Genomic DNA, 14,460 nt, shown 5'->3' with positions numbered 1-14,460 from the left:
AAGCAAATCCACCGCCAAAGACGAAAGAAAAGAAAGCGACCAAGAACAAGATTACGCAACAGAACGAATTGGGGTTTTTTTGGGTTTTTCACCCCTCTGTATCTCAGCCCCATGAAGACCCCCGGAGTTGATTTTTAGTACACTCAATCTCTAGGGGCCCCTGACGCTGTCAACCAAAATACAATAACCTGGACCATTAGGGGGAGGAGGTATTAAGGTTGTAAAATCGCTGTTCAAAAAAGTTTTCGCTTTCTTTGACAGGGCGAACAGCCCAGACGAAAAAAAGGAATCAAGCTGAAATTTTCGCACACACATTCCTTGTGCCCTACTGATGTGCCTTTTGTGCCATTTGAACCCCCTTCCCTTCCCTCCTCGTTTTTACCCCCCAAATTGTACCTTCCCGGAGTTCTATCACAGCCCCCTGGGGGCTACGGTAATGTTTTTTTGTATACATATTCTTGGGGGGCCATTGAGTACATATACAAAAATTCAACCCCCAGGGACATCATGGGCCGGAGTAATTGAAGTTCGAAAATCACTAATTTTCCCTAAATTCTTATGCACTTACTCTCAGCTCATAGGGTTTGTTTATCTCGGACTGCAACTGCAAGGTTAGAACAGATCTAACAGTTATTCCAAAGTTGTCTTGGGAAATGAAATCAATCAAGACTAAAACATATCCAACAGTTGCAACTAGACGTTAAACCGCGGATATCACAAATTTGCCACAGCGACTGCGCATGCGCGCAGACTTAGCTCATTGGGCTTTCTGTTTTCAGATTCTATGTTGTTTGTTTATACTTAAGCAGAGAAACAAATTAATGAATGAGATTGGAATGTTGTCCTCCCCCCTCCCCCCCCCCCCCCCCCCCAAAGTTTTGCCGATACGAAATTTCCTTCCCCCTGTTTTTCAGTTTTGATATATTTATGGAGGGAAGAAATTTTAAATGTCGGCGCGAAACTGGGGTTAAACCATTACAATATTTTACGAGATAAATTATATGAAACTGTACGCATATGAATACGGCACATACAACTTTTTAATTGAAAGCGAAAAATAGCACTTTTTTTTGGTTTGCTTATTTTCTAAATTAATGGATTTTTCACAAACAACACATACTGAATTGAAAATATATGAAATACGTGTGTGGATGTGGATATCCGTGCTTTGCAGTAATTTGTTAGCTGAAAAAAGTTTTGCAATTAAGTTAAGCAAGACTTTTAACGAGCTTAGTCCGCGCGCAACATGCGCATTCGCTATGGCAAATTTGGGATATCCGCGATTTGACATCGAGTAAAGTTGTATAGATCTTCTGACACATTCAAATTTAAAATATTTAATGACTTAGCTTTTTTTCTCTTTTTTTTTTTTTGCTTGGTGATAACATGCGTTATTTCGTTTTTTAAATGAATTTTTAAACAAAACTAGGTATTAAACAAAACAAAGACTTCTATCAAGAAAAGATAAATCACCAAACAATTAAAATTATCCCATAAAACGTAAAATGATCCATGATTTAAGAAAAAATGTAATTAAACAAAAAGTGAAAAGCTAGATTAAAATAGCCCTCAAGCTGTAAAACATTTAAAGAAACCTTCATGAAAATGTTGAATAATCTGCCAAATAAAGAAACTGTTATAGAATTTATTGCGAAGTTGTAAAATACTCGAAAACAACATAATTTAAAATATAGTATTTTATTATCCAAGAAGTTTTCTTTGCAACAGAGAGGATACAAGAATTGCAATAAAATTTAAACCGCTCAATTCTCGCAAAATGAACATTGAATCTTAATAGTCAGAAAATAATTTGACGTAAAATTAGGCTAGCCATTATTGTTCCTTAAAACACAGCACAGCGTTGTTTCAATTGAAAATTTTCTGACTTGAAGTTCTCAATTCTAAAAATACAGACGAAGTAATAATATCAATGCAAAAAGATGTGATATCTCATCAAAAACAACCCTGTTGTAAAAATTTCCCCGCCAAGAAAACCTTTAACTTTTCCGCACAAAAAAGAAAACCTGCATCCTAAACCCAAAAACCCTCAGTCATAAAAAGTTATGATATCTAGTTTGCCTGCCAAGTATCTGACAAACTATCATCCTCCCTCTTCTCCTTTTTCATCACAGCTACTTCCATTAGAACCTCCTCTCACATTCAACTCCTCAGAAATATGGATAGATCTTTTAAATTGTTTATCTTGTTGGCGGGAAGCTTTTCAAAGTGAAGTGGTTGCTAGGTGAGCAAAAAGCTTCCCGCCAAGCAAGATAAACAATTTAAAAGATCTATCCATATTTCTGAGGAGTTGAATGTGGGAGGAGGTTCTAATGGAAGTAGCTGTGATGAAAAAGGAGAAGAGGGAGGATGATAGTTTGTCAGATACTTGGCAGGCAAACTAGATATCATAACTTTTTATGACTGAGGGTTTTTGGGTTTAGGATGCAGGTTTTCTTTTTTGTGCGGAAAAGTTAAAGGTTTTCTTGGCGGGGAAATTTTTACAACAGGGTTGTTTTTGATGAGATTGCAGATTACGCGTAATCAACTGCATTTTGGCGTGCTAATAATCGAGCTTGGGCCACTAGAGACATTTTATGCGATTGGTTCCACAGTTCTTTCTTCAGAAGTAAAGTTATAAAACTCACATAGTTCAGAACTCACTGGAAGAAGAGCTTTAAGGAGTGACAAAGGAGGTCAAAACCAACGAGGATATCGACGTCGGTGACGCACAACTAAAAAAGTTCACATTGAAAATTTTGAGTCATTCCTAGACAATAGAAATGATCTTTCTGATTTTTGTTTGTGGAGGAAGATTCTATCATGGAAATGCCGCAAGTGATCATGGATGCGTTAAAGTAAAGAATTGCAGAGAAGAATTCTTAATGACTGCCAAAAGACTATCATAGCCAGCTCCCCTTTATAAACAGACGACGGAATCAATTTATGTTTTCTTTACGCATGTTGTGCATAAAAGTCGATGTAACTACACATTAAACTTATTATACAATTAGTCATCGCTAGAATGAAGTGTTTTGTTATCTACGGAACCATAACCCCATTTTAACACTAGTATTAGGTCTCAATTTACGCGGCATTTCCGTGGAACGTAACCCCCGCGTAAAACGAGGGTCTACTGTATAGCAAATGTTGCAATAGCGCGAGAGGCCCCATAGTCATTGGGACCCCGTAGGAGTTACAAAAATGCTTATGATAAATGTTTTACAACTTCCGTGACAGAGAAATAGACCCAAAATATATTTCGACGGGCCCCTAACTTGTAGCTTTGCGGAATCGATACAGAAAAGACGGCATTACTGTGATTCATATTAAGAAAATCGAAAAATTTAAAATCACCTTCGGTTCAACGGGAATCTAACAAAATGACACAAAAACCGGTTTTCGCTAGCTCATATTTGTTTCCATGGTCTCCAATTCGGCAATATATCACCAAATGATCGCCAGTCTGAGATGCTATATTAGTTTCCATTGAAATAAGTAATTAATAGCCACAAAAAAGTGAGTAAATAGGTTGTTTAGAACACCCGATCAAAAAAGGAAGTGCACAACTGGAAAGTACCCACACCCCACATGCAAAAATTTAACCTTCTACAGCTTACCATTTTTGAGTTATGACTTATGAGAGATACATACGCACATCCAGTCGCAAGAAACAACGCATTAATTAACTTGTTTGGTATCTGAATGAAGTATTAAAAACCAGTGTTGTTCCCATAAATTTTTTCTGGGGGTATACTCCGAGTAACTAGCTATGCACAATATGTGTATGCGATCATATACATAATATGTCATAATATGAAAATTTTTGAAGCTTGAGGGTATACGCTATATGCCAAAAAAAAAAAAAAATGTTTGAGAGTATACGGCGTATATGTATTATACCCTATGAGAACACCACTGTTCAAAACTATTTCAGGGGTGACTAAAATAGAAATTCATACTGAAATTTAAGTAAACAATTTTATATGAAAACAATAACTCCCTTTACTTTGTATTAAAAATTAATACAGCAAAGGTCCTTTTTTTCGAAAACATCGGCCAATTCCATCGGCTGTTCCATGTGTTTTAAGGCCGATGGGCCGATGTTTCCTGCAAGTTAGCATCGGCCGCCGATGCCGATGGCTAAATTGTTGAACCATCGGCGCCTATGCATCGGCCAGGCCGATGCATCGGTCGAGTCCTACAAATGAAGTGCGGTAAATAATTTTATTTATTCTAAAGTCCTTGAAAATAATTAGATAAGTCTTTGAAAATCCTAAGCAAAGTGAGCTCCAATTACTTCTACTGCATATTGTTAATCTGTTTAGTTATGAAAAAAAATGATACACTACCTCTATTCCTTTTCGTTTTTTGCACTACTTATAATTAAAAAAAGGTTGTTGTAATGAGAAATCTATAATTTATTTTTTCTTTCAAACTTAAAATAGCTGTTTCTTAAAAAGTTTAAAGAATACTGTACACCTGCATAATCTAGTTATCAATTTCTATGTCTATCCAATTAACCTTTATAAGGCTTCAAAATGCAGAATTTTATATCCATTTTACAAACTTTCCTCAGGCGGAGAAACCCCCGGCCCCCTAAAATTGGTGATATTTTATTTCCCACTTAAAAGGCAGCCCTGCGTCACTCTCTTGATACCAGCTCCCTCTCCTAAGGTCAATTCAAAAAGGACAGCATGAAAACACACATTAATGAAAACGACACACAAAAAAGTAAAGCATGGACTTATGCATCACAGGAAACAGACAAAAACATGGGAGTGGGGGGGGGGGGGAAGGAGGAATAAAAATGTTGCTCAAAAAAAAAAAAACCTGCCCCCCCCCCCAGGAACTCATTCTTAAATCCGCCTATGCTCACCCCCGATTAAAAGTTGAGTTTTTTTTTTTTTTTTTTTTTTTTTTTTTTCGACTCTGCCACACGTGGATAAGTGCCTAAGAACGTATAGACACGCGAAATATCCATAATGACGATTCCCGAGTTAATTACAACGAATTTTCTCGTGATGTCTGTGTGTTCCCTGTTTATGCAGCTAGATTCTTCCCGGCGTCAACCCGGCTTCGCGAAATAAGGCTGTTTTATGCATCCAACCCGGCTTCAAGCCGCGTTCAATGCAGGAGCGAATTCCCTCCACCTACATTGAAGGATTATTGGCGGATTTTTTCCACAAGAAGTACAATTAAAAGTAATTACTCGGGATAAAGTTCTGTATATTTGTTTCGTCAGTAAAATTTTTATTTTTAAATGAAATTGAAAACCAAAATAAAATAAATTAATAAAAATAAATCAATTTGAAGCATTTTTTTCAGAAAAATATATAATAAAAGCATATTTCGAAACAGTTGTGAAAATTTTGGTGATGGTTGGAACCCTAAAAACCCACCCCTTAATTGCGGCCATGCTATTGACAATCACAAAGGGCAAAAATTTTAATTTAGAAATGGATTGAGAAAATCCAGACATATTTTTACACAATTTACTGATTAATGCTAGTTCTCAAAATGCTGATCCCCAGTCGAAATTAGTAAAAGCTATTGCATTTGTCACAAGCTATTTTTTGATTAAATTTATGAAATTCAAGTAATAAATTAAAAAGATGAAGTAATAGGATTCATATTGAAATATAATATTATGCACAGTGTAGTTGTGATAAGTAATTAACCCATTATGCCCCAAATTATTTTCAGAAAAATTCTGCAATATGTTTTTTAATGCTCAATTTAACTATAAAAAAGACACACACACAAAAAAAAAAGGATATTGTACAATAATTTTCTTTTGATTAATTTTCCATTAATAGTTCTTAAAACAAAGTAATGCATGGGCGTAAAGGAGAATCCACGATTTGACAAAAACCGGTCTTCCCATCAACCCGACTGCAATCCCCCTTTTATCCACCTTCCGCTTCAACCCGGGGTGAAGCCGGAGTGTGCATAAACAGGGAGTTGGGGTCTAGTTGTGCCAGTCCCCTTTTGGTTGCATTCGGGTGTTTCTGAAGGGATCTTTTGCCCCTTTTTGGGGCGAAATTATTGTTAATTTCGATGTAAACTCAAGTGGTGTTATAATCTGGCGGACACTTCGCGATATATCACCAGTCTTTTGGTCGCCAAGTTTCGTCGCCAACTTGGCAACAAATTTGACATTTTTTTTTTTTTTTAAATCTGTTTTAATTTGGCCACTGTTTGTGATATTCAGAGAGTAGACTATTGAATCACATTAAAATTGCCAGTAATGGGGAAATGACATTAAATTGGAATAAAAGGAAGTCATGTGATGCACACATCAGCTCATTTTTTTCATGAAGCAAAGTGAAAAATTCAATCGTTTTCTAATGAAGTATTTTCTATTCGATTATAAAACATATTTTCGATCAAAAGAATCAATCAATAAAAGGTTGAATGCATAATTGAAAAGATAATGAAACAAGAAACGAATAATTAAATGAATAAATCAATTAATATATGAAGAAAAATTAATGAGCGAGTAAAGGAATGAATGAATAAAAAAAATGAATGAATTAATAAATAAGTGAATAACTAACTGAAGGAATGTAAATGAATTAATTATTAAATGAAAACAAAAGTAATTTGTGTTAAATGATTGAGTGAGTAACTGAAACAAACTATTTCACTTTGCCCCATCCCCTTTGCCCCGCATGTACTTGACTAATTGCACAATTTATTTAAAATACAAATAAGCTTAATATTAACTAAATTAATATTGCATTGAATATTAGGAGGTCTCAGTTAATATTTAAAATGTTAATAACAAGAACTTTATCATTTTATAGTTACAAAAATTAGTTTTGACTTACAACAGAAGATTACAATATGTGTACCAATTTTTTAAAATTGCCTATATTACCAAATGCTTTAATCTTCGGCGGTGTTTTTTTCCTGACTTGAATGGACTACATATGGTACTACTTAAAATAATACTAGATAGGTGGAGCTAAAAGCAGAGTAAATATTTCACAATTTCTCTTTGCCCGCTCGTTCACTTTGCCCCATGTTCCCCTACACAAGTAAATAAACTATTTGAAAACGTTCACATCTGTGCTTTCTAAATCAGATCGTAAACAATTTAGCGAAATTTCACCACATTAGGCTGCCGTGAGTTGATTTCACTTAAAAAGGCAATTCCTAGTTATTTTGTAAGTTTCGAGTTATTTTCTACATGAGCATTTTTTTATGCGGTTCCTATCGACTGCATTTAAAAAAATCGTGTTGCGATAATTTTGTGGGAAACACAATTTTATAAACATTACTTTTTAAAAAGTTTCATTTTTTGACTGAAATTAAAAAAAAAAAGTTTTTTTAACGCTTTCTTGGGAATAGCCCACTGAGATTTTTTACCAGATGTTTTAATGCACTTAGCGGTACCTGCGCACAAGATTTGGTTAAAATCGAAGGGGGACCATTGTGAGCAAATTTCTATCAAAGTTACTCCGTTTTCGAGTCAAAAAATTAGAAGTAAACCTTTGCAGAAAAAAATGTAAAAACGCTATACAGTGAAACCTCCCTTAACGGACACTCCCGAATAACAGACACCTCTAATTAACGGACATTTTTGCAAGTCCCAGTCCCTCAATATAGGTCATTCCATGTAATTCACTCCGAATAACGGACACTCCGAATAACGGACAGTTATTTCACAAAAAAAATTCCTTGCGATCGTAGCATTTCCGGTTTTTTTTTTCTTTTCACAGAATATCTTAGTAACTGCTTGCCTTACAAAGCTTTTCATCCTCCACAACTGATATTCCACCCCCACCCCCGTCATTTCCTCATCACTGTTTCTTGAAATTAAAAGGGTGGGAAGGGGCAGAGGCCGCGATTGGGGCTTAAAACTTGGGGGCAGAAAAAAAACTAAAAGGCATGGTACTTTTTGCGGGCAGCAAAAAATCAAAACGAAAAAAAAGTCATTATTTTGTAACGGCTAGCTTTGAGAGTATTGAAGCAGATAAGTGAAAACTGATGTCAGCCTAACAATTAATGTACGTTTTTCTTAAGATTTTAATGAATTTTGTACACAATAACTATTCAAAAGTTAAGATAAAAAAGAAGGAACTGGGCGCTTTTTCTAAGTGGGGCTCTCGCGAGATGCAATTGAACAGACCGGCGCCGGTAGTAGTCGGCTTTATGGCGCCGTGGTTTCGTTGAGTTCTTTAATTTTTAGACATGAAAAAGATTTGCCCATATTCAAGGTCATATTGCCAACTGTCAATCATGCAATAGTGATAACCATAAAAAGTGTGTGGGGGGAGGGGGGTTGCTCCGCTGAATCGCCGCCGTTGGTAATGCAAACTAATATGTTGTGGCCATCACGAAACTTTCTTCTATATTTTTCCTTTTTCTGATCCCTCCCCATGCTTGACGAGGAAGCAATATTCCTAACAAAAACAAAATTACACATGCAAAAACTTGACGACCATCCCAATGTCTGAATTATTGTAAAAACAAAACAAAGAGCGAAAATTGAAAGTTACTTTAAAAGCTTAACTTGAATTAATTACAAATATTTTATTTATTAACAAACATAAGATGGCAACAGTTAAAAATTTTAAATCATTGAGATAATATTTCCGATCATTTCCATTCAATTAAAATCACGAGAAATACGCAGACGACAATCTATTACGATTTATCTTTCTTATTGTTGCATTAATAAAAATATTTTTATTCGCAAAAAAAAAAAAAAAAAAAAAATCAACACCTCTTGGAGCGATCGGCGTCAAAATCGAACCAAAGCCTGTTTACATATGGATTCACATATATTCCAAATTTCAACCAGAACGTAGCATTACTTCGTGAGATAGGGCACTCAAAATGGAAAAAAAGAACGGGTGATTGCGCTACCCCCCTTTTTAGCTGTTGACACAAAAATAAAATCAGTTCTTATACCCACTAAGGGTTACTTGCCGATAAATTTTTCTTTCATTCCGTTCATTATTTCTTGATATACAGCAGTCACAATTGACGACAAAAAACGTTCTATAACTCAACCCCCGTTTGAGTTATTGACACCAAAATTGAATCAGCACCTGTTCCTGTTAATACCAACATATGGACCAAATTTTGTTTGATTCCGCCAGTTACTTCCTGAGGAATAGCAAGCACGCGTAACTCGAAAAACGTCCCATTGCTCCACCCCCCTTGGAGGAATTTGCGCCAAAAACTAATGGGCACAAGTTCACATAAGGGCACATATGTGTACTAAATTTCGTTCGATTTCATGCGGTAGTTTTTGTTGTAGAGCGGCCACAAAAAACTGGTCACACACAGACGTGATACACATACATACACACACACACATACATACATACATACATACACACATACATACATACATACACACACACACACACATACACACACACACAGAGACAGACAGACATTTTCCAAAAATGGTCGAAATGGACTCAGCACACCTCAAAACGTTCGAATCCGTCAAAATTCGAAATTCGAAAATTTGCACGAATCCAATACTTTCTTCTATATATTAGATATAGAAGAAAGTAAAAAGAGATGTCAAACTGTTTTAACTGATTGCTTTAATTGATTAAATGCTTTTTAAGACAAGTGTGTGCTGTCAGTATACCTTTATTAAGAAAAAAGATTAATTACACTTGACGTAAAATGTAGTAAACCTTTCGCAATTGTTTCGATTGGGTTCTACAAAGGGAACAGCCCATTTTGAAAAAGGTAAATTAAGTTGTTCCTCCTAATAGCGGACACCTCCCAATAACGGACAAAACTTCTAGTCCCTTGACTGTCTGCTATTTGGAAGTTTCACTGTACTAGTTAAATCCAGTTCTCATTCAAGCTTACACCATACTGAACAAAATAAAAAGAAATGTAAAGCTCTGTGACAATTTGTTAATGCGTTACAGCCATTCATACCCGTCTTTGTTTCAGTCAAAAATGGGGGCAGAAAAAATCATCTTAATTATATTTAAAGACTCGTAACGTTTCAACCCCTTTTTCAATCCCAATAGAATTTATATTTTTATAATCAGCATCAAAAAGTCTACAAGTACACCAAATTTGAAAAGAAAAAAAAAGAAAAGAAAATCGGAGGTGGTGGGTGGCATGGCCTCGTGATTTGACATTTATTGACCCCACAACGACGAACTATTACTTCTTTTTACAAAAAAGGAAGTATTGCATTCGCAAAAATATTTTTACTCGAAATTCGTACGTATAGACACGCGAAATAACAATTTTGACGATTCCAGAGTTAATTACAACGAGTTTTCTCGTGACGTCTGTATGTACGTGTGCTTATGTGCGCATGTATGTCGCATAACTCAAGAACGGAATGTCCTACAAAGTTGAAATTTTCTACGTAGACTCTTAGTGGGGTCTAGTTGTGCACCTCCCCTTTTGGTTGCATTCGGGTGTTTCTAAAGGGGTCTTTTGCCCCTTTTTAGGAGAAAATCATTGTTAATTTCGGTGTAAACTCAAGTGGTGTTATAATTTGGCGGACACTTGGCGATATGCCAGTATTTTATTCACCAAGTTTTTTCGCCAACTTGGCGACAAATTTGACGACTTTTTTTTTTAATTAATTAATTTTTTTTTAAATCTGTTTCAATTTGTCCACTGTTGGTGATATTTAGAGAGTAAACTACTGAATCACATTAAAACTGCTAATAATGAGAAAATGACATTAAATTGGAGTAAAAGGAAGTCCTGTGATGCACACATCAGCTCATTTTTTATTGTCTTTAGATAAAGCATACTACAACATATTGATCTACTCTATATTATTTTTCGATTTTTCCAAAAGTTTGATGGATTCCTTCGAAAAAACGTATCGTATAAATGAATTGAGATTAATTAAATAGACGGAGGAAAAATATTACAAAAAGCAAGAATATTCAATTAAGGCTTCAGGTGCTGAAATGGCACTCGCTTTCATTTCATAACTTTCTGAAGCCTTGCAACTGTTATTTGCTTTTGTGCAAAGTTACTTATATGCGCATGAAATGGCTTCAGTTCTGATTTATATTTATTTGTGCACAAGATCTAAGCTATTTAAATTATACCTGTTGTCAAAAACTCAAATGCAAATCTCTTCCCTGCAGCATATGCTATTATTTCGAAACAAATATTTTGATAAATGATGAAATAAATGTTTTTGGGAATTACAGAAACCCCTTTTTACCCGACTGCGCGTGCGCGACGCAAAGGAGGGTAATGTGTTTAGCAGTCTGTATGTATGTCCGTTTCTATGTGGGTTACAGGCTAAACGCCTTGACCAATTTTGATAATTCTTACGTCAATCGATTTATCTTAACCTTATTGGGATTGTCACTAAACACATGACAGTAATCAAAAGTACCATTTCAAAAAGTTGCCATTTTGTCAGTTTGGGATCGGCGCACGCTGGGTGCCGCACGCTACCTGCGTGTGACAAATACAGGTAGTTTTCACTACCTGAATTTTTTGTTTACTAAGTCTATTAATTTGGAGTCTCAGTGACCGAGTGGTCTGAGTGCTTCTCTCACTTGAGGAGGTGGGTCAAGACACCTTTGCTCCGGATGTACTTTCGCCTCTTTCTGATGTAAATTCTTTCATGTGTTTTTTATATGTAATCCGTACTGTTAATAAAAAATATATTATGCGTAACGAAGGCACGACTCTCAGATTGTAGTCCTTATCAAAATAAACCCTTGCAATAAGCACAAAAAAAAAGTCTACTAATTTGATTTTCATCTCTAACATATGTTGCATTTGTTTTTGTCTTGATTCAAGGGACTGAGTTTCGCGACGTCTACTTTCTTGAGAGGCTTTTTTAGTTTTGCGAGAAAGATTTGACTGACGACGTTTCCGATAACGCGTCATCATTAGTTATACAGGCTGTTTATATAGCTGTGCTGCGGTTGACAAAGATTCGCGCAATTTTTGCCGAAGGTCAAGCACATTTTACTTTAAGCCGAGTGAGGTCCCTAGAGGGACTAATTATCAGCAGTTTAGACCACTGCAAGTTACTTAATAAACCTCACGATACAAACTCTCTCAATGGAATGACAAGGTTGCAAAATGTACCGTCTTATAATCATAATAACTAAGTCGATAAAATTAGCTAAAAAGTGTAAAATAAAAAAAATATTAAATAAAAATAAAAAACCCGACTGCGTAAAAACCAAAAAGAAAAATGTATAAGCCCAGTAGTTTAGAATGTTACTAAGTACTACTGAATAACCACACCGTTGAGATTTTTTTATAACCGTACACAGATAAGACAAATCATAAATTCAAAAGCAGGATAGAAGGATCAACAGTCGGGACCCATTCAAATTTTATGGGGTTCCTTGAATCAGAAAGGAATGGGCCCCGACTGTTGATCCTTCTATTCTGCTTTTGAATTTATGATTTGTCTTATCTGTGTACGGTTATATAAAACTATTTCAACTGTGTGGTTATTCAGTAGTACTTAATAACATTCTAAACTACTGGGCTTACATATTTTTCTTTTTAGTTTTTTCGGTTTTTACGCAGTCGAGTTTTTTTTTTAAATAATTTTTTATTTAGTTCAGAATATGTTTTGAGCTTTTAATCGCAAGTTTTAGCTTTTATGACTGCTGTTTAATGTCAGAGCTATGTCAGAGAGTCTGAAAATTGTTCTGAATTGAAAAAAAATGTTCTTTTCAACCTCGAAACACGTGTATGCAATGTGTGCTGGAGTTTTGTGCTGAAATAGTTGTGGTGGTTGTTGACGTGTTCGTTATAAACTACTACGGGAAAATTGGTGCCATTGCCTCGAAAGGTTGGACTTCTTTATTAACAGGCAAGTCAACACAAGAAAGATTTACAGCACATAGAGAGGAAATAACACCCAGGGCACCGGCGGGAATCGAACCCACCACCTCCGGCATATGTGCTGAGATAGTGTTGAAATTTTTTCATTTCTCTCACTGTTCGTATCTATAATGGAGTTTTGTTACTATTTAACAAAATTACTAGTTTTTCTGTTAGAAAAAACCCTTACAATTTTCTTTAAGAAAAAGCACTTACAATTTGCTTAAAAAAAACACTTACAATTTGTTTACGCATTAATTTATTTTATTTTATTTTCAGAATTCGTATCCAGTAAGAATTCGGAGGGTGCACGTTGTTAACGCCCCTCGTCTAGTGTCCTTATTATATAATATGGCGTACCCTTTTCTCACAAAGAAACTTAGGTCAAGAGTAAGTAAATTTTGTTATAAATCATAAAACTAATATTAACGTACTATGTTTAATTATTAGAGATACTTTTAAATCATGGAGTTATAAAATGATTGCTTGAAATTTGAAGGCTTTCCTTGATACTTACAGTGGGCGGCTGTAGTTATTAACGGAAGTTTTTAGAGTAAAAAATATTAAAAATTGCTTGAAATTTGAAGGCTTTCCTTGATACTTACAGTGGACGGCTGTAGTTATTAACGGAAGTTTTTAGAGTAAAAAATATTAAAAATGACAAAAATTTGTTTAAAAAAGTATTTACGGAATATTTGAGGGAAACTCATCAGAGATAGCATTTTTATACTTATGAAGGAACGAACGGTAGTTTGCATGAACATCTAGTTTATTCATTTCAATCAAAATTATGAAGATTTTAGCTCCTCTATTATGCTTTAATTGAATTTTCAAATGTAGTATAATGATGTAGTGCGTACATAATCAAACCCCAAAGCGACAATGTGTACTAAAAATGTTTCTGTCTATAAAAAATCAATTGATGTTGTGGAAAAAAAAAATCATTATGAACATTGCTGGTTTTCTTTAATTTGTAAGTTTTTTGCTTTAATGAATTATTATATGTTACAAAATATTTACTTATATGGTTTCTATATTGTTACTTGAGCAATCTGCGTCTTTAGTATTTTAATATTTTATTTTTTAATTTATGAGGAATGTTACTCAAAAAGAAAAAATAGGCAAATAAAATAAAATAGTTATTAAACTTAGAGAATATAAAACGAAAACATATAAAAGATGTTTTTTAATTCTAATTTTAATAATTTAATTCTAATTTCTATACGCTTAGTTCGCGCTAAAAATTATGAAATAAAATAAGTATTTGATTTCTTGATCAAAACATTAAAGAAATTGCAGTTGATCTTAATTTCTTTATATTTAGGGTAATTCTAAAGCAACCAATAAAATTTAAATTAAAAATTGAGAGAAGATATAAAGGCGGGGTATAGTAAAAGCTTTTCGTAAAAGCTTCGTTTTCTGTTTCTTCTTGATATTTCATGTTTTTTTGTATATATATATATATATATATAATATGAAAAATCCTTTGCAGGCCTTTTCCATATTCTGTTCGCTTATATGTCAGCGCGTATGAGTCACAGACATTATTTATTACACACTTAAATGCTTCTCATACCATATATGGTTATATTCTGGGCTCAGATGAGATTCCCCTTAAAGTACCTACCAAACACTTTT

The 14,460-nt window shown here is 34.6% G+C and overlaps 1 protein-coding gene across 2 annotated transcripts in view; it reads left to right on the top strand.

Annotated features, from left to right (window-relative positions):
* LOC129217478 (retinaldehyde-binding protein 1-like) overlaps nucleotides 1–13,212 on the top strand; it is a gene marked incomplete at its 3' end in the record, with an annotated part of 55,742 nt that extends 42,530 nt beyond the window's left edge. For both annotated transcript variants that reach the window (XM_054851784.1, XM_054851785.1), the window contains 1 exon segment: nucleotides 13,102–13,212. In XM_054851784.1, coding sequence (XP_054707759.1) covers nucleotides 13,102–13,212 — 111 coding nt within the window.
* Between the last annotated feature and the right edge of the window lie 1,248 nt (nucleotides 13,213–14,460).

The sequence above is a fragment of the Uloborus diversus genome, chromosome 2 (genome assembly GCF_026930045.1).
Source record: "Uloborus diversus isolate 005 chromosome 2, Udiv.v.3.1, whole genome shotgun sequence".
NCBI lineage: Eukaryota > Metazoa > Arthropoda > Arachnida > Araneae > Uloboridae > Uloborus > Uloborus diversus.
Note: the sequence above shows the minus strand (reverse complement) of the source record. Positions and strands in the feature narration are given on the sequence as shown.